Here is a 20,590-nt window from a genome sequence, read left to right as displayed (position 1 = left end):
ATGTCTCAGGTAGCCTGCAAAAGCCAACATGGATAGAATGCAACAATTTACTCATATTTGCCATATGTTCTAATAACTATCCTGTGCCAACGTATCGCCATGGTGAAACTTACACTCCTGTAGATCTGAAATAATTGGATGATGAAACTTGCAGCCAACCAGAAGAGCAAGGCGATGCAATTCAGGCATTCTTGAAAGTCAGGACAAAAATCCTGCAAAGAAACATTATTTTATAGTTGAAAAAATGTATTGAGCAAGCAGCAGGCGTTTATAATTAAATATGGAGTGGCGCTTTATAGTCACGTTATGACATCGTGCTCCGCGTACCTTTTAAAATGATTCAGCCATGATAATTTATTGGAACAAGACTGTTTCCATCATAAAGAAATATCCACTCCTGTCGAACGGATCAAAATGTTGTTGATCTTTAGAACACGTGTCCTGTAGCTGCCGTTTCCATGAGGCCTACTACACATGTCGCGATGTTATTGTTTTTTGCGACCATTGCTTTTGTCGAATTAACCTGGGTCAGTGGAAACGTGCCTACTGATCGTGTGTTGAAAGACCTGGCTTCTCACAGGTGGGAGGCCAGCAGGCTACATGTAGCCCAGTCTGTCTGTTGTGTTTTGTGCTGTACTGTGTGGGTTGGCTGAGCTCTCATTCCACCCTGGGCCCTCTCAGCTGTACAGCTGGCCTCACCTCGCACTGAGCAGGTGTGCGCCTCCTCCAGACTCTCAGCACCTAAAACAATCGCACTCTACACGACACACACAAACACAGACATCACGCTGAGGAGAGCAGCCTCAACACACTGTTTCTCACGCACCCGCCCAGGTGCACACGTCTCACACTCAATGGCCAGCCAAAGATTACTAAAGGAACATTTTGGCTGTAATAATGTTTTTGATTTGCAAGAGTTCTGTTTGGTGATATTGTATTTATTCTCTCTTTAGTTTACAATTCAAGACCAAATGGTTGGGGATTGTTGTGAAAAGGTTACATTTATTTTTAAATAGAACATTTGGGCGCAATCAGACTCCAAGGATGTCTATGGGGCAATCATGAAAATATGGGATTTTTCTGGGGGTTTTTCTTCATTTTTTTGCTGATGAATAAGTTGCTTGCTTGCATGATGCCGACTCTGCTGGGAGCAACGGCCCAGGGAACTCAGCAAGCAGACGTGTGTGTGTGTGTGGGTGGGTGTGTGTGGGTGGGTGGGTGCGTGTGCACGTACTGAGCCTTCCATGACAATGACTGCACGTTAACCAATGTACACATTCCACAGTGCACTCCACTGTACACCATAAGAGACACCAAAACCCCACAGCAATCCAAACCTTTGTCACATTTATGATTACTACAGTATAACATTTAATTGAAGGAGTTGTATTAAGTGTAATATATAAACTGATTTGTTATACTGCTTCTGTAGTGCCATGTGAAGGGACAAGGCTGTGTGAGTTAGAGGCAGATAGACGTAATGGAATCTCAGTAGTCAACTCCTGGGGTTAGTGAGGAGGTCAAGTCAGAACGAGGACCATCTGATACCAACAGATGGAGGGAGCAAACTTCAAATCAGGACTACAAGACCAAATGTTGATTTTGTGCACACAACAAATGGTTATTTCAGTTTAAATCAAGTTCGCTCCAATGTGCCCATCTCGACTTTAGAGTTCTAACATGCCATGCAGAACTAGGCCTAGAACTGGAGAAAATGAAAAAAGTACTCTAGAATGAAATAATTTGTTCATTTTGCCGTCCGCAGTTTTAGCCTGACCATTGGACATCTAATACAGTATAGTGTTTACTGTCTACTCACTAGCACAGGAGCCGATTTCACACTGTTTTGCTGGTTTGTGTTCAAAATTGGTGCACCCTGGAACTTTACATTCAGCTGAATGTAGTTGGTCTAATAGGCCTATTGTTGAGTTTGTTGTTGATGATTTGAGTTGGGTGTCACATTGAGAGAATGGCTTACCTACTCCAGTCTGGAGGTAGACTAGATACAGTTCCTCTCTAACGTTCTAACATCTCTAATGTTCTTCTCTCTTTGTGTTCTAGAATGGAGCTGTTCCAGGAGAACCTGTGAAGACGGATAAGAACTCCAGGAGAGGGAACTGGGGAAACCAGATAGAGTTTATCCTCACCAGCGTGGGCTATGCCGTGGGCCTGGGAAACGTATGGAGGTTCCCCTACCTCTGCTATAGAAATGGAGGAGGTACGTCTTCACACTCAACACACTGATTATATAGTAGTAATGACAGCAATACATTATAGTTTATCCACAATGCCCTTTGCAGTGCTTTGAAAAGCAATCAAAGTAGAAAGAGTTGTCAAGTATGTTCAAGTTTAAGTTTACGTTCCTCACATTGTTTCAGATGGATCCAAGTTATTCTTGGCTTCATTCCCCCTCATTCACTCCTACAGTTGGCTTTAGTCTTCTATACATTTTGCGACCAGGGATCGCCATAGAAGGGCATACATATACAGTAGCCTGTGCATTAGGTCACACAATCACATAGCTGCGTATTATAGCCAAGGGGGCTGGTGTAGCTCAAAGCTCTGCAGTAATAACATCACAGTAGACTTTATCAGCTGGCTGTGGCCTGGGCTGTAGCCCAAAAGGCACCCTATACCCACTAGTAGTGTACTATATAGGGAATAGGGTGCCATTTGGGACACATGCAGTCTGCTCTTCACTCTCCAGTCCTTCCTTTAACCCATGATCTCAGACTACAGCACTGAGGTTGTTATTCCCCAGATACATTGTCCCCCTGTTAAACCAATCAAGCAGACAGAGGATTGCTGCCTCGCTTAGCATCACTCTCTGTCTGATGCTCCTTAGGACTCAAATCAAATTGAATTTGTCACATGTGCCGAATACAACAAGTGTAGACCTTACCGTGAAATGCTTACTTACAAGCCCTTAACCAACAATGCAGTTTTAAGAAAATAGAGTTAAGAAAATATTTTCCAAATAAACTAAAGTAAAAAAATAAATAAAAAATTAACAGTCTATGATTTGGATGACTAGAGTCTTTGACACATTTTTGGCCCTTCCTCTAAAAACGCCTAGTACATAGGTCCTGGATGGCAGGAAGCTTGGCTCCGATGATGTACTGGGCTGTACGCACTATCCTCTGTAGCGCCTTACGTCAGACGCCGAGCAGTTGCCATACCAGGCGGTGATGCAACCGGTCAGGATGCTCTCGATGGTGCAGCTGTATAACATTTTGAGGATCTGGGGACGAATGCCAAATCTTTTCAGTCTCCTGAGGGGGAAAAGGTGTTGTCGTGCCCTCTTCACAACTTTCTTGGTGTGTTTGGACCATGATAATTTGTTGGCGATGTGGACACCATTCACCTCCTTTGGCTTGATGACATTTTCTCACCGCTGGCTGGCCGGCCGTAAAAAACATCAGCGACCTTGCAATATGACCACCGTGAGGGCACTACGTTGCAGAAACAGGATATTGTCATGGGATGCTTTTCTATATGACCTTTTTTCTGTGTCTAGATCTAAACATGACCTTACAATTAGACTGCTTATTCACAGTGCATTATATAGCAGAAATATGATATTGTCAATGTCATGGGATGACAACTCTTCTATTTCTGAACTCATTTTCTATTCTAGACAGAAACATGACCTTAAAATCCGTCCACTCACTCACCGAGCATTACATAGCAGAAATGGGATATTGTCATGGCATGGAACTTTTCTGTAATATTTATAGATGTTTCATATGAATGACCATTAGATAAGCCATTGGTTGTGAGCAGCAATAATAAACATAGACCTACTTACAAGAAGTAATAGTGTAAAGAGTTAAATAACACAAATCTGAGTTCTAATCAATTTCATCAAAACTATTGATCTGTCCCTGTAGAGTTGACTGACCCATATGTTGTGTTGTGCACTACAGGAGCCTTCATGTTCCCCTACTTCATCATGTTGGTGTTCTGTGGGATCCCCCTGTTCTTCCTGGAGCTCTCATTTGGACAGTTCGCCAGCCAGGGATGTCTGGGGGTTTGGAGGATCAGCCCCATGTTCAAAGGTGAGCCAGTTAACAACCACTGATGCTGTTGGTCAGTCATGTTTAAAACACTGCTGCCATTGCTCAGTTATGTTCAAAAGTGAGCCAGTTAACAACCACTGCTGCCATTGCTCAGTCATGTTCAAAGGTGAGCCAGTTAACAACCACTGCTGCCATTGCTCAGTCATGTTCAAAGGTGAGCCAGTTAACAACCACTGCTGCCATTGCTCAGTCATGTTCAAAAGTGAGCCAGTTAACAACCACTGCTGCCATTGCTCAGTCATGTTCAAAAGTGAGCCAGTTAACAACCACTGCTGCCATTGCTCAGTCATGTTCAAAGGTGAGCCAGTTAACAACCACTGCTGCCATTGCTCAGTCATGTTCAAAAGTGAGCCAGTTAACAACCACTGCTGCCATTGCTCAGTCATGTTCAAAAGTGAGCCAGTTAACAACCACTGCTGCCATTGCTCAGTCATGTTCAAAAGTGAGCCAGTTAACAACCACTGATGCTGTTGGTCAGTCATGTTTAAAACACTGCTGCCATTGCTCAGTCATGTTCAAAAGTGAGCCAGTTAACAACCACTGCTGCCATTGCTCAGTCATGTTCAAAAGTGAGCCAGTTAACAACCACTGATGCTGTTGGTCAGTCATGTTTAAAACACTGCTGCCATTGCTCAGTCATGTTCAAAGGTGAGCCAGTTAACAACCACTGCTGCCATTGCTCAGTCATGTTCAAAGGTGAGCCAACAACCAGTGCTGGTGTTGGTGATTGGCATTAATATCACTGCCGTTGGTCAGTGGCATCCAACTAATAACTGACTATCTGATGCTTAAGAAACTGAAAGGTTGAAAATAAATTGCAGCATCTATTGTCAGCTTAGAATGCATATGTAAACATTCTTAGAAAACCCACAGATTTTCAACATGTCTTCAGTAAGAGAGCCACAGTCTTGTCTGGTAGTATTCTGAAGTCCTCCACTCTCTCTTTCTCCCTCACCAGGTGTGGGCTACGGGATGATGGTGGTGTCCACCTACATCGGTATCTACTACAACGTGGTGATCTGCATTGCCTTCTACTATTTCTTCTCTTCCATGACCAACCTCCTGCCGTGGACCTACTGCAACAACCCCTGGAACACGCCCACCTGCAACGGTGTGGTGACTCCCAGGGGCATCAACAACACCATGGCCAACGTCACCCGCAGCTTGGTCACCGGGGCCGCTGAGGTTGCCGTGGAGGTGGTCAATAAGACCAAGAGGACCAGCCCCAGCGAGGAGTACTGGAAGTAAGGCACGAGTGAGAGGGAGTTACTACTAGACCTGTAGAGTACTGGAAGTAAGGCACGAGTGAGAGGGAGTTACTACTAGACCTGTAGAGTACTGGAAGTAAGGCACGAGTGAGAGGGAGTTACTACTAGACCTGTAGAGTACTGGAAGTAAGGCACGAGTGAGAGGGAGTTACTACTAGACCTGTAGAGTACTGGAAGTAAGGCATAACCTGGACTCAGAGTTGGTTATCAATCTTTATTTGAATTCTAACTGATTTTATTTGAAATCTGTTGAGTACTGGAAGTAAGGCCTGAGTGTACACTTGCCGGTTGGAAGATTCCCGGAATCAGAAAGGAATAAGCAGGAAATCCGGATTCGTCCAGCCAGGACTTCTGGGAATTTTGGGAGTTACTGTAATTCTGCAACCCATCAGTACCTAAGTGGGAAGGTGTAGGCACAGCTGACTCTGAGTCAGGCCTACAATATTAAAGAGACTGGAGTAGATGCTGCAAGGGTTAATACACACTCTACTGCTCCTAGATATGGGTAGTAAAGTAGTGTTCAAAATGTTTTGGCACATAAAGTACACTATATATACAAAAGTATGTGGAGACAGCTTCAAATTAGTGTATTCGACTATTTCAGCCACACCCGTTGTTGACAGGTATATAATATTGAGCACTCAACCAATGCAATCTCCATAGACAATCATTGGCATTAGAATGGCCTCAGTGACTTTCAACATGGGACCGTCATAGGATGCCACCTTTCCAACAAGTCAGTTTGTCAAATTTCTGCCCTGCTAGAGCTACCCTGGTCAACTATAAGTGCTGTTATTGTGAAGTGGAGACGTCTAGGAGCAACAATGTCTCAGCTGTGAAGTGGTAGGCCACACAAGTTCACAGAAGGGGATCACAGAGTGCTGAAGCTCGTAGCACGTAAAAATTGTCTGTCCTCGGTTGCAACACTCACAAAAGAGTAACAAACTGCCTTTTAGGCTGCTCAGCACAAGAACTGTTAGTCGCTTCGTGAAATGGGTTTCCATTGTCGAGCAGCCTAAGATCACCATGCACAATGCCAAGCGTCGGCTGGAGTGGTGTAAAGCTCGCCTCCATTGGACTCTGGAGCAGTGGAGTGATGAATCACGCTTCACTATCTGGCAGTCTGACGAACAAATCTGGGTTTGGTGGATGCCAGGAGAACGCTACCTGCCCGAATACATAGTGCCAACTGTAAAGTTTGGTGTAGGAGGAATAATGGTCTGGGGCTGATTTTCATGGTTCGAACTACGCCCCTTAGTTCCAGTAAAGGAAAAGCGAGGTCGATACAGAAATGGTTTGTTGAGATCGGTGTAGAAGAACTTGACTGGCCTGCACAGAGTCCTGACCTCAACCCCCTCCAACACCTTTGGGATGAATTGGAACGCTGACTGCGAGCCAGGCCTAATCGCCCAGAATCAGTGTCCGACCTCACTGATGCTCTTATGGTTTAATAGAAGCAAGTCTCCACAGTAATGCTCCAACATCAAGTGGAAAGCCTTCCCAGAAGAGTGGAGGCTGTTGTCGCAGCAAAGAGGGACCAACTCCATATTAGTGCCCATGATTTTGTAATGAGATGTTCGACGAGAAGGTGTCCACATACTTTTGGTCACATAGTGCATGTCTGACCATGGGTAAACAGAAGAGTGTTTGTGTATCTCTGTAAGGCAATGTTGTTTCAGATGCTCTAGTCTTGTCCAGTCAGATGGCAGGCATGTGTGCCTTGCTAATCCTGGCCTATGATTAATCATCCCGCATTCAACAAGCATTACACATACTGTAGTTGACTGTCTGAAGTACACAAGATTAGATGTTAAGTATATTTTTCTCGACAAGAATAGTATCTTGATCCCCAGTAGTGTAGCTGTTTTATTCCCCTAGCATAGAAAATAGGGTCCATTCGAAGGGATCGGTGTGCTTGGTTAATGGCTTTCTAAATGGTTTGTGCTCAGCTTTCATTCCGGGTGATGTCTTCAGTATACTATGAATGGAGTTGTATTTCCTGCCTATTGTCAGTTAAGATAAACCATTGTGTTGTCACCAAGTTGTTTTTCAGTCATGCTGCTACATTGAAATATGTGATTCGCTCGCTGTAACACAAGGGATCATCCGAACAATTCTCCTCTATCTCTCATGAATGAACGTATAGCCATTGTTTGTCCCTGCGGCACTGACTCTACATTCTGCATTTCTCTATTAAGGCGTTGTTGTGAATAGACACTGTGATTAATTGTGTGCGTTCCCCACAGACACTACGTTCTGCAGATCTCAGACGACATCGGGAATTTCGGTGAAGTCCGTCTCCCTATTCTGGGATGTCTGGCCGTGTCATGGGTGGTGGTCTTCCTCTGTCTCATTAGAGGAGTCAAGTCTTCAGGCAAGGTGAGCAGCGGTGTCTATCGCTCTGTCTCCCTGTTTTTCTCTCTCTTCTCTCTACGTTCTCTCTCTCACCTCCAAAAGTTATTGGATTGGGCCAGTAGTTTTTCCCGGTCAGGTTACTTAGTCTATGATCAAGAAAAACTCCTAGTCATAAAGTATCATTGACACCCATTAGGAGATGTTCTAACTCATTCTTCACCTCTCGGCGGTCCTCAGGTGGTGTACTTCACAGCCACATTCCCCTACGTGGTGCTGACCATCCTCTTCATCAGAGGCATCACCCTGGAGGGAGCTGTCACCGGCATCAAGTACTACCTTACCCCACAGTGGCATAAGATCCTCGACGCTAAGGTATGGGTAATCATATAGGAAATGTAGTAAATATAGTAATAAGTCATGTAAATCTATGTCATTACCATGTCATTACTGCAGCTAGTTAAGAACTACTTTATGAGTTGTTGACGTTGACTTTTTATAACTCATATAATAGCTCTGTAGCTCTTCATAGCGTAACGTTGTATGCTGTGTCATCACACAGAGACATCTTTAAAATCAGATGTCATATGCCTCAGATATGAAATAAGTCTTCTTCAGTGGTTGTATTGACACATGGTTTTCTGTCTGTCCAGGTGTGGGGGGACGCTGCCTCTCAGATCTTCTACTCTCTGGGCTGTGCATGGGGTGGGCTCATCACTATGGCCTCCTACAACAAGTTCCACAACAACTGCTACAGGTACTCTACTCTTCCTCTTCCCCCGCTGTTCCCCCCTTAACTCTCCCCTCTACTACCAAATGAACCCTGTGTGAGTCCCTAATGGCACCCTATAGGCCCTGGTCAAAAGTAGTGCACTATAAAGGAAAATTGATACCAATTGGGCCACTTCTGCAATCTGAGTTGTATAAGAAGTGAAGGGTAGTGTGTGCGGTTACACTGCAGTACTTTTTCATGCTTGGTTGGAGTGAATCAGAAAGGGTCTTTGTTGCTTCTCTGGGTGCAATCACGCTACAGTGTCAGCAGTGATTAACAGAAAGGGTGCAGAATGGAGGAGGGCAGCTGCAAATCGCAGGAATTGATGGAATATGGTGTGATGGTGTGCACTGCATGCCATTGTACTGTAGGTGGAGGCCAGAGGCCGCGCACTGGGAGTAGAGAGACACATATTTTTTTTTACTCTTGTTTAACCTGCGGTTGCACTGTTCATTGTAGTTTACAGTAGTCAAACTCAAAGCTCCCTTGCAAACTGGAAGAGGTTTTCTCTTCTGATTAGCACCACCATGTGGTGGAAGCAGTGAAGTGGCAGACAGGATACTATGAATCAATGATCGTGTAGTGACTGATAAACCCACCAGTTGAAAGAAACCAGGAAAAATATCTCACTATTTAGTATAATCATGATTTTTGATTATGTCATTAAGACTTTGACTGTTTAGTATTCATGAATCTGCACTGGAAGGAAGAATGATGGTGAAATGCACAGATGGCTTCTTAGTGGTTACTTACACAGAGACTTATAAAACGTATCCTATTTCTTAGTTTTTACTAATAAAATGTTCTTCCTGTTTTCTCTTTTTTGATTGTTCACCCATATAGAGACAGCATCATCATCAGCATCACCAACTGTGCGACCAGCGTGTATGCAGGCTTTGTCATCTTCTCCATCCTGGGCTTCATGGCCCACCACCTGAACGTAGATGTATCTGAGGTGGCCGACCATGGTCCCGGCCTGGCCTTCGTGGCCTACCCAGAGGCCCTCACTCTGCTGCCCATCTCCCCCCTCTGGTCCCTGCTCTTCTTCTTCATGCTCATCCTGCTGGGCCTGGGGACGCAGGTGAGTCAGTCAACCACCATGACATCCTGGCTGTTTCCCAAATGGCACCATATTTCCACAGGGCACAGGTGAAAATGTGTCACTATGTAGGGAATAGGACGCCATTTGGGATGCCGCACCTGTCTAATAGGACACATTTTTTTATAGAATTTAAGGGCTGCATGACCGAACATAGTCAGTTGGGCTCAACTTGACACATAGATTTTTGTATTTTATTTTCATGTTGGAGAAAGTTTTTTTTTTTAGAGAAGTAGATATAAGAAGTCAATGCTGAGTGATAACCTGTCAATGTGTCCCTGTGTGTAGTTCTGCCTGCTGGAGACCCTGGTGACAGCCATTGTGGATGAGATTGGTACTGACTGGATCGTTAGGAACAAGACTGTAGTCACAGGAGGAGTGGCTATAGTGGGCTTCCTGCTGGGGGTGCCGCTCACCACACAGGTAATGGATAAGAGATGTTTACACACACACAAACATACACTGCATGCGTACACACAAAATACACATTAGGGTTGAATATTTTTCCGGTATTTTATAATGTTCCAAACCGAGAATAAATCACTTTTCTCCCGGGTAACCCGGTATTTCCCGTCAAAACCAGAAGTGTCATTCAAAGGCATATAAATAGGTCTATGTCTAGATTTGATTAGAGCTTTGATCGAAAATTCAAGCCTGACGCTACCTGAGACTGATGAGTCATACATTAAATACATTTTATGAGCCCAAGCCCAAAAAAGCCCAAATGATGGTGCCCTTATCCAATACATTTATGACATATAGGCTACTGCACATATGCACGACAGAAAAACATAAAAGCCCATAGATGTCGCTAGCTACAGTTGAAGTCGGAAGTTTATTAAGTCATTAAAACTCGTTTTTCAACCACTCCACAAATTTCTTGTCAACAAACTATAGTTTTGGAAAGTCGGTTAGGACATCTAATTTTTACAACAAATGTTTACAGACAGATTATGTCACTTATAATTGTATACTGTATCAATATTCCAGTGGGTCAGAAGTTTACATACACCAAGTTGACTGTGCCTTTAAACAGCTTGGGAAAATGATGTCATGGCTTTAGAAGCTTCTGATAGGCTAATTGACATAATTTGAGTCAATTGGAGGTGTACCTGTGGATGTATTTCAAGGCCTACCTTCAAACTCAGTGCCTCTTTGCTTGACATCATGGGAAAATCAAAAGAAATCAGCCAAGACCCCAGAAAAAAGGTCTGGTTCATCCTTGGGAGCAATTTCCAAATGCCATGTTCATCTGTACAATCAATAGTACGCAAGTATAAACACCATGGGACCACGCAGCCATCATACCGCTCAGGAAGTAGACGCATTCTGTCTCCTAGAGATGAACGTACTATGGTGAGAAAAGTGCAAATAAATTCCAGAACAACAGCAAAGGACCCTGTGAAGATGCTGGAGGAAACAGGTACAAAAGTGTCTATATCCACAGTAAAATGCGTCCTATATCGACATAACCAGAAAGGCCGCTCAGCAAGGAAGTAGCCACTGCTCCAAAACCGCTATAAAAAAGACAGATTACGGTTTGCAACTGCACATGGGGACAAAGGTCGTACTTTTTGGAGAAATGTCCTCTGGTCTGATGAAACAAAAATATAACTATTTGGCCATAATGACCATCCCAACCGTGAAGCCCGGGGCTGGCAGCATCATGTTGTGGGGGTGCTTTGCTGCAGGAGGGACTGGTGCTCTTCACAAAATAGATAGTAAAATGATGTGGATATATTGAAGCAACATCTGAAGACATCACAGTCATCAAGTTAAAGCTTGGTCACAAATGGGTCTTCCAAATGGACAATGACCCCAAGAATACTTCCAAAGTTGTGGCAAAATGGCTTAAGGACAAACAAAGTCAAGGTATTGGAGTGGCCATCACAAAGCCCTGGCCTCAATCCCACAGAAATTGTGTTGGCAGAACTGAAAAAGCATGTGCGAGCAAGGAGGCTAACAAACCTGACTCAGTTACACCAGCTCTGTTCGGTGGAATGGGCCAAAATTCACCCATCTTATTGTGGGAAGCTTGTGGAAGGCTACCCAAAACATTTGACCCAAGTTAAACAATTTAAAGGCAGTGCTACCAAATACTAATTGAGTGTAGGTAAACTTCTGACCCACTGTGAATATGATGAAGGAAATAAAAGCTCAAATAAATCATTCTCTATACTATTATTTTGACATTTCACATTCTTAAAATAAAGTGGTGATCCTAACTGACGTAAGACAGGGAATTTTTACTGATTAAATATCAGGAATTGTGAAAAACTGAGTTTAAATGTATTTGGCTAAGGTGTATGCAAACTTCCGACTTCAACTGTATATGCTCTCCTGGGTAAATTAATGAAACTAGCTCCAGTAGGCTAATACAGTGTGAACTGTATTACTGCACTGTATTGTATTAAACTGTCCTCTTAGTATGCATTTTGTCACTTCCTGTTGAACGTGGAACGAGGGAGAGCTCAGTTTGTTCTATTGGACAGTTTTGAAAGTGTATTGAGAAGTTTATTACTAGCTAGCTACCTTCTGAGTGTGGATCCTGCGACGCGGTTGGCATAAGTTGCTGTGTTCCTGACGACCTAGGCCGGGTCTGAGGAGCTGTTTGGAGTAGCAGCTAGCCTAGCTGTCTGTCAAGCTAGCAGTGTTTTCTGGAGGGCTTGAACGCAGTCCGCAATGTGGTTAGCCATTGTGGCTGGGACCGAGGATTGTCCCGGGATTGTGGCTGGCTAGATCCCTGCTGTTTGTTGTTGTTTTCAATCTTCCCTACGACCTGCCCTGTCTGAACTGCGAGGAGTAACCGTGTAACCTACGCTGCTACCATGACAAAGACCAAAAACGGCTGGAGTACCGATGTTGTTGAGGACAGTGGTGTCTCTCTATCACAGGTGAAGGATCTTTTAGACGAACGAACATAGTTCTACAAGCAGTTGTTACAGCAACAAGAACATAGATTCAAGTGTCCAAATACTGGAAGAGTCAACTAATAAAAGAATGGACAACCTGACCAAAGAGGTCCAGGACCTGAAGAACAGTTTGCTGTTCTCCCAGGTTCAGCTCGATCAGTTTGAGCAAGATGACAGCAATCTGTAAATCATTAAGAGAGAACATCAGTTCTGTATGTGATAAGAATGATGGAGAAATCAAGATTATGTCGATGGACAATCAAGACTGAACAACATGGTTGTGGACGGAATTGCAGAATCTCCACATGAGACCTGGAACGGAGTCTGAGGACAAAGTAAGGGAAATGATCTTGGAGAAACTGAAGATGGACTACAGGAAGATTGAAGTGGAGCGTGACCACAGAACTGGAAAAAAAAACACCGACCCAGGTGTCAGGCCCAGGCCGATAGTGGTCAAGTTTGTGAGGTTCAAGGACAAGGTAGTTGTTCTGGAAAGAGCCAAGAACTTGAGAGGAGCATATATCTTCAGCAACGAATACTATCCGGAAGCTGTGCGCCAAAAGAGGAAAGAACTTATCCCAGCCATGAAAAATGCCAGAGCTCATGGGGACCTTGCTTACATCTGCTATGACAGGCTCTTTGTCCACCATCCCTCCCAAAAGCTTGGAAGGAATGAGAGAGAGCCAAGCCTATGGGTGTGTAGCTTCAACCCCGCAGCACACACAATTACACACACCAACTGATTAATTGACTGCTGAATGTATTTTTTTTTATCTTGCTTTGTTTGCAATTTTCCAAATTATGTCTATCTCTGATAAGCTACCCAGGAAAGGGCTGGGCTGAAAATTGCCCATATATGTAGCCTCAGAAATAAGGTTCATGAAATCAATAACTTGCTAACATCAGATAACGTTCATATATTAACCATTTCTAAGACTCACTTAGATAATTAATTTGATGATACAGCAGTAGCAATACAAGGATATAGCATCTCTAGAAGATACAGGAATGCTTATGGGGGAGGTGTTGCTATATATATTCAGAGCCATATCCCTGTAATGCTTGGAGAAGATCTTATGTCAAGTGTTATTGAAGTGTTGTGGTTGCAGGTTCACCTGGCACATCTAAAGCATTTTCTTTTGGGGTGTTGCTATAGGCCACCAAGTGCTAATAGTCAGTATCTAAATAATATGTGTGAACTGCTTGGTAGTGTATGTGATGTAAACAGAGAGGTCTACTTTCTTGGCGACCTGAATATTGATTGGTTTTCATCAAGCTGTCCTCTGAAGAGGAAGCTTCTTACAGTAACCAGTGCCTGTAATCTGGTTCAGGTTATTAATCAATTTACCAGGGTGTTTACAAACCGTACAGGAACAACATCATACAAATGTTCTAGAGCTGTAGCCGTACCTATTGGATGCAGTGATCACAATATTGAGGCTATATCCAGGAGAGCCAAAGTTCCAACAGCTGGGCCTAAAATAGTGTATAAGAAATCATACAAAAGATTTTGCTGTGACTCTTAAGTGGATGATGTTAAAAATATTTGTTGGTCTGATGTGATTAATGAGGAGCATCCAGACGCTGCACTTGATTAATTTATTAAATTGCTTCTTCCAATTATTGATAAACATGCACCTGTTAAGAAACTGACTGTTAGAACAGTTAAGGCTCCATGGATTGATGAGGAATTGAAAAACTGTATGGTTGAAAGAGATGGGGCAAATGTAGTGGCTTGTCATGCCCTGACCTGAGTATTATTTGTTTTCTTTATATATTTTGGTTAGGTTAGGGTGTGACATGGGTGATGTATGTGTTTTTGTACTGTCTAGGGGTTTTGTAGGTTTATGGGGTTGTTTACCATCTAAGTGTTTATGTATGTCTATGTAATGTTGCATGTTTGCACTCAGTTTTGATAGCGGTCACGTTCGTCTTGTTATTCTGTTTGTTTGTTTAGTGTACTTCGTGTTTTTCATCTTTCATTAAAAAATGATGTATTCACTACGACGATCGTGACAGAATAACCCACCAACAATGGACCAAGCAGCGTGGTAACGGCCAGCAGCAGCAGCGGCAAAGAACGCAGGACTCATGGACTTGGGAGGAGATTCTGGACGGCGGAGGACCCTGGGCACAGCCAGGGGAATATCGCCGCCGCAAAGCAGAGCTGGAGGCAGCGAAAGCAGAGAGGCGCCGGTATGAGAAGGCAGCACGACAGCGTGGCTGGAAGCCCGAGAGGCAGCCCCAAAAATGTATTGGGGGGGGGGGACACACGGGGAGTGTGGTGAAGCCAGGTAGGAGACCTGCGCCAACTTCCCGTGCTTACCGGAGAGAGAGAGGGACCGGGCAGGCACCGTGTTATGCGGTGGAGCGCACAGTCTCCCCAGAGCCCGGTGCGGTACATTCCAGCTCCTCGTATCGGCCGGACTAGAGTGGGCATCGAGCTAGGTGCCATGAAGCCGCTTCACATCTGGTCTCCAGTACATCTCCTCGGGCCGGCGTACATGGCACCAGCCTTACGCATGTTGTCCCCGGTTCGCCAGCACAGCCCAGTGCGGGCTATTCCACCTCGCTGCACTGGCCTGGCTACCGGGAGCATTCAACCAGGTAAGGTTGGGGAGGCTCGGTGCTCAAGAGCTCCAGTGCACCTGCACGGTCCTGTCTATCCAGTGCCACCTCCACGCACCAGCCCTCCGGTGGCAGCCCCCCGCACCAGGCTGTCTCTCCATCTCATCCCTACAGGTGCTCCCACCTGTCCAGCGCTGCCAGAGCCTTTCTCCTGCCCAGCGCTGCTAGAGTCTCCCGTCTGTCCTGAGCTACTAGAGTCTCCCGTCTGTCCTGAGCTGCTAGAGTCTCCCGTCTGTCCTGAGTTGCTAGAGTCTCCCGTCTGTCCTGAGCTGCTAGAGTCTCCCGTCTGTCCTGAGCTGCTAGAGTCTCCCGTCTGTCCTGAGCCATCAGAGTCTCCCGTCTGTCCTGAGCCATCAGAGTCTCCCGTCTGTCCTGAGCCATCAGAGTCTCCCGTCTGTCCTGAGCCATCAGAGTCTCCCTTCTGTCCTGAGCCGCCAGAGCCGTCAGCCAGCCAGGAGCTGCCAGAGTCATCAGCCAGCCAGGAGCTGCCAGATCCACCTGTCACGCCGGCGATGACGGAGTCGCCCTCCTGTCCGGAGCCGCCAGAGTCTCCCTCCTGTCCCGGAGCCGCCAGAGTCTCCCTCCTGTCCGGAGCTGCCAGAGTCGCTCCTCAATCCAGAGGCGCCTTTCCGTCCAGTGGCGCTCTCTAAGATGATCTTCAGTCTGGGGCCCGCTGCGGTACTGTCACGCCCTGACCTGAGTATTCTTTGTTTTCTTTATATATTTTGGTTAGGTCAGGGTGTGACATGGGTGATGTATGTGTTTTTGTACTGTCTAGGGGTTTTGTAGGTTTATGTTTTTTTTTTACCATCTAAGTGTTTATGTATGTCTATGTAATGTTGGATGTTTGCACTCAGTTTTGATAGCGATCACGTTTGTCTTGTTATTCTGTTTGTTTGTTTAGTGTACTTCGTCTTTCATTAAAAAGATTTATTCACATCATGCTGCGCTTTGGTCTCCTCACTACGACGATCGTGACAGTGGCTAATTAATTTGGCTGCACATCTGACTGGCTAACTTACTGCAAATTGAGAAGTGATGTGACTAAACTCAACAAAAAGAAAAGAAAAATAAACTGTATGATGAAGCCAAGATCAATGATATAACGCATGGTGTTGTGGAAATTACCACCAGGGACACCTGAAGTCAATATTCAATTAATCATTATTTATTATCAGCAAACTGGAGAGATTCTAACAAACTTAATGCACACACTGGTCGGGAGCTCCGCCGGGGCAGTCCCGTTAGTTCTCTTATATACTGCTTACACAGGCAAGTAATATTTGCATGATTTAGCTTATTCATTATCCATAATTAATTCATCATTAACGTTTGGTTCATGCATGTGACCGACCAATACCTCACGAGGCTTCCTCTCTCCAAGCTGAGACCTTGTAACTGAGACACCCCTTCGGTTCTCAAAACATGGTTCTGGGCATACTGCCAATCACTTATACAGCTTAACACGTCCTTTCTGAGACTGAGAATTCCTCCCAGGCATGATCAATCAGTCACTTGCATGATCCCAGTCAAATTGGAAAAGCACAAACAAAGAAATTCCTTCACAATCAAAAAAAACTTTGAAGTAGGGCAGAAAGACGAATTCAACAATTCAACTTAGATGGCTTATTCATCACAAAACCATTTGATGCTACCAATTATTTTAAAGACTACTTAATTGGCAAAGTTTGCAAACTCAGGCAGGAAATGCTACAATGAACAGTGAGCTATGCATAAAAAACCAAATAATTGAAATTTGTAAAGTTAGTGTGGGAGAGGTGGAACAAATATTGGTATCGATCAATAATGACAAACCCCCTGGCATTGGCAACTTAGATGGATAGCTACTGAGGATGGTAGCTGACTCTATAGCCACTCCTATATGTCATATATTTAATCTGAGCCTATAGGAAAGTCTTTGTCCTCAGGCCTGGAGGGAAGCCAAAGTAATTCCACTACCCAAAAGTGATAAAGCAGCCTTTACTGGTTCTAACAGCAGACCTATCAGCTTGCTGCCAGCTCTTAGCAAACTGTTGGTGGAAAAACGTGTTTGACCAAATTCAATGCTATTTCTCTGTAAACAAATTAACAACAGACTTTCAACATGCTTACAGAGAAGGGCACTCAACATACTGCACTGATACAAATCTCTGATGATTGGTTGAAAGAAATTTAAAATAAGAAGACTGTTGGAGCTGTACTGTGAGATTTCAGTGCAGCCTTTGACATTATTGACCATAACCTGTTGTTGAGAAAACGCATGTGTTATGGCTTTTCAACCTAAGCCATATCGTGGATTCAGAGCTATCTATCTAATAGAAATCAAAGGGTTTTCTAATGTAAAAAATGTAAAGTGTGGTGTACCGCAGGGCAGCTTTCTAGGCCCTCTACTCTTTTCTATTTTTACCAATGACCTACCACTGGCATTAAACAAAGTATGTGTGTCCATGTATGCTGATGATTCAACCATACGTATATGTATCAGCAACCACAGCTAATGAAGTCACTGAAACCCTTAGCAAAGGGTTGCAGTCTGTTTTTGAATGGGTGGCCAGTAATAAACTGGTCCTGAACATCTCTAAAACTAAGAGCATTGTATTTGGTACAAATCATTCCCTAAGTTCTAGACCTCAGCTGAATCTAGTAATGAATGGTGTGGCTGTTGAACAAGACTAAATTACTTGGTTTTACCTTTAGATTGTAAACTGCCATGGTCAAAACATATAGATTCAATGGTTGTACACATGGGGAGATGTCTGTCCGTAATAAAGAGATGCTCTGCTTTTATGACATCGCATTCCAAACATCAAAGTCCTGCAGGCTCTAGTTTTGTCTTGATTATTGTCCAGTCGTATGGTCGAGTGCTGCAAGGAAAGACCTATTTAAGTTGTAGCTGGCCCAGAACAGAGTTGCATGTCTTGATCTGCATTGTAATCAGAGAGCTAATATAAATACTATGCATGCCAGTCTCTCTTGGCTAAGAGTTGAGGAGAGACTGACTCCATCACTTCTTCTTTTTATAAGAAATTAATGTGTTAAAAATTCCAAATTGTTAGCATAGTCACCGTACACACAGCTCTGACACACACACTTACCCCACCAGACATGCCACCAGAGGTCTTTTCACAGTCCCCAAATCCAGAATAAATTAAAGAACGTGTACAGTATTATATAGGGCCATTATTTCATCTCATATTGTTCAAATAAACAGCAAACCTGGTTTCAAAAAACAGATAAAGTGACACTGCACGGCACAACGCCTCTACTCTATTTGACCTAGATAGTAGCCTAGGGGTTAGAGTGTTTGGCCAGTAACCGAAAAGGTTGCTGAATCGAATCCCAAGCTGACAAGGTACAAATCTGTCGTTCTGCCCCTGAGCAAGGCAGTTAACTCACTGTTCCCCGGGTGCCATGGATGTCGATTAAAACCTGTCATTGTGGAGTATTGTGTGTAGATTGATGAGGATTTTTTTTTTTAAATCCATTTTAGAATAAGCCTGTAACGTAACAAAATGTGGATAAAAGGGAGGGGGTCTGAATACTTTCCGAAGGCAATCTACCTTTCATATAATATTTCCCCCAATGTTATTAGCCTACCTTCTCTTTCACTCTCTATTGTTGCTTCATACATTCCTCACTTTCAACAGTTAAATTAAATACGTTTTGTTGTCCTTCATCATTCTAATGACATGCTTGAATAATATAGGAGTAGAATAAATGCAGACTGCTTTCACTTATCTTCACAAAGATTGAATGGTCGGGTCTGAATAAATAACTGCCATAGCCTACCGCCATCACGTGTTCACTCTTCAAACTACCCGTGAGGTCTGTTGACTGCTGTATGTAACATTCAGCAAACAAATCGGGATAAGAAATGCTAAAAAAGAAACGTGTCCAGCAAGCTATTCTAGACTAGCTTTTCCTGCATGGGACTCCAAGAGCTAAGGAGTGTTATTTAAGTAGAGGCTAGCGGAGCACAGGTTTGTGCGTATTGCGCAAGAGTCAGAGGCGATAAGTTAGAAGCTTATTATGCACATCCCATCATTCATTAGCTAAATACAAGGCTAATACTGCATTGAATGTATTACCTGAAAGAGGTAGGCTAGTATATATATAGTATATATCCCACTCAAACTTGAACAGGATTATCTATTTTGGATGCAATTTGAAGGGACTTGATGGAGAAAGAAAGACTGCCAGAGAGTGCTCACACTTGCATGGATTTAAAACAACAATATTTGTATGTCTGGCTTGGAGTCAATGGAATGGTGTCAAAGGCATGGTTTCCGTGTGGTTGAGACCACTCCATTGACTCTATTCCAGCCATTATTATGAGTCGTCCTTCCCTCAGCAGCCTCCACTGAGATGGAAATGTGTAAATTAGACGCACATTCTGTCTTTATATTACTGTAGCATAGACTATGCTGCAGCAAATGTAGGCCTACCATGATGAGATGATATGTCTACATGCATTGTGAACTGTGCTCCATACTGAGAGGGACAGTATGTCCCCACCCTGAGCATTGATGATTCATGCAGAGAGCAGAAGGCCGCAGAGAAGCCAGATTCAGACATCGCATATCATCTAACAGCTCATAGAAGTAATTTATTTATGTTTCGGTTTCACGCAGTTATTTATCCCGGGAAAAGGGAGTTGTTTTGGCTGGGAAATCTTGATAACTGGGTTCCCACCATTCAACCCTAATATAGATGCATGTGCACACACACACACAAACACACACATTAGTCCAAACAGTTTGAAAACTTTTTGTTTTGTAACAAAACTGTTGTTTCTATTGGACAAATTCAGGTAGGTCCCTCACCGTTTTGTTCCATTTGCTTCCGTTCTGGTTCCTAGTGAATACTCCCCAGGGCACGAATGTTCAGGATGTATACTGATTTTGTATTCTCCACCTGTGCTCTCATGTCTTTAGGCTGGGATCTACTGGCTGCTGCTGATGGATAACTATGCTGCTAGTTTCTCTCTGGTTATCATCTCCTGCATCATGTGCATCTGTATCATGTACGTCTATGGTGAGTCCAACTGTCTTTCCTTGATTATAAATATCTATTGTGCACAATGCTCTGCCAAGGCTATTGGTGAAAACTAATCAAACTAAATGACTGACAACAAGCCGTACTGTTTGTGTTCAGGACACAAGAAATACTTCAAGGACGTTGAGATGATGCTGGGTTTCCCCCCTCCAATCTTCTTCCGGGTCTGCTGGAGATTCGTGTCCCCCATCATCATATCTGTAAGAGCATTTCATCAACCCCGTTCCCAGTAGCTACCCTCCAGGGCCCCCGAGTTGACATGTTATGAGGCTTCACCTGCTCTGCATTCCACACACTTGTCGTTAATCTGTATGGCTACACTTTCACTTTTGCCTTGTTCTCAACAAAACCTGTTGTGCAAAATATATGGCTGAATACCAGAATGACCTAGACCTAGAACACGACTTGATGAGCATACTGTACAT

At 43.9% G+C, this 20,590-nt stretch overlaps 1 protein-coding gene across 5 annotated transcripts in view; it reads left to right on the top strand.

Annotated features, from left to right (window-relative positions):
* The window catches only part of LOC115114422 (sodium- and chloride-dependent glycine transporter 1-like), an 86,857-nt gene that overhangs the window by 61,245 nt on the left and 5,022 nt on the right, over positions 1 to 20,590 (top strand). For all 5 annotated transcript variants that reach the window (XM_029642636.2, XM_029642634.2, XM_029642635.2 and 2 more), the window contains 10 exons: positions 2,062 to 2,218; positions 3,927 to 4,058; positions 5,038 to 5,323; positions 7,594 to 7,726; positions 7,940 to 8,074; positions 8,353 to 8,456; positions 9,315 to 9,552; positions 9,859 to 9,993; positions 20,045 to 20,144; positions 20,265 to 20,365. In XM_029642636.2, coding sequence (XP_029498496.1) covers positions 2,062 to 2,218; positions 3,927 to 4,058; positions 5,038 to 5,323; positions 7,594 to 7,726; positions 7,940 to 8,074; positions 8,353 to 8,456; positions 9,315 to 9,552; positions 9,859 to 9,993; positions 20,045 to 20,144; positions 20,265 to 20,365 — 1,521 coding nt within the window. The remainder of the gene's footprint in view (positions 1 to 2,061; positions 2,219 to 3,926; positions 4,059 to 5,037; positions 5,324 to 7,593; positions 7,727 to 7,939; positions 8,075 to 8,352; positions 8,457 to 9,314; positions 9,553 to 9,858; positions 9,994 to 20,044; positions 20,145 to 20,264; positions 20,366 to 20,590) is intronic.

This window comes from Oncorhynchus nerka, linkage group LG9b (genome assembly GCF_034236695.1).
Source record: "Oncorhynchus nerka isolate Pitt River linkage group LG9b, Oner_Uvic_2.0, whole genome shotgun sequence".
In the NCBI taxonomy this organism is placed as follows: domain Eukaryota; kingdom Metazoa; phylum Chordata; class Actinopteri; order Salmoniformes; family Salmonidae; genus Oncorhynchus; species Oncorhynchus nerka.
This window is presented reverse-complemented; position numbering and strand designations above follow the sequence as displayed.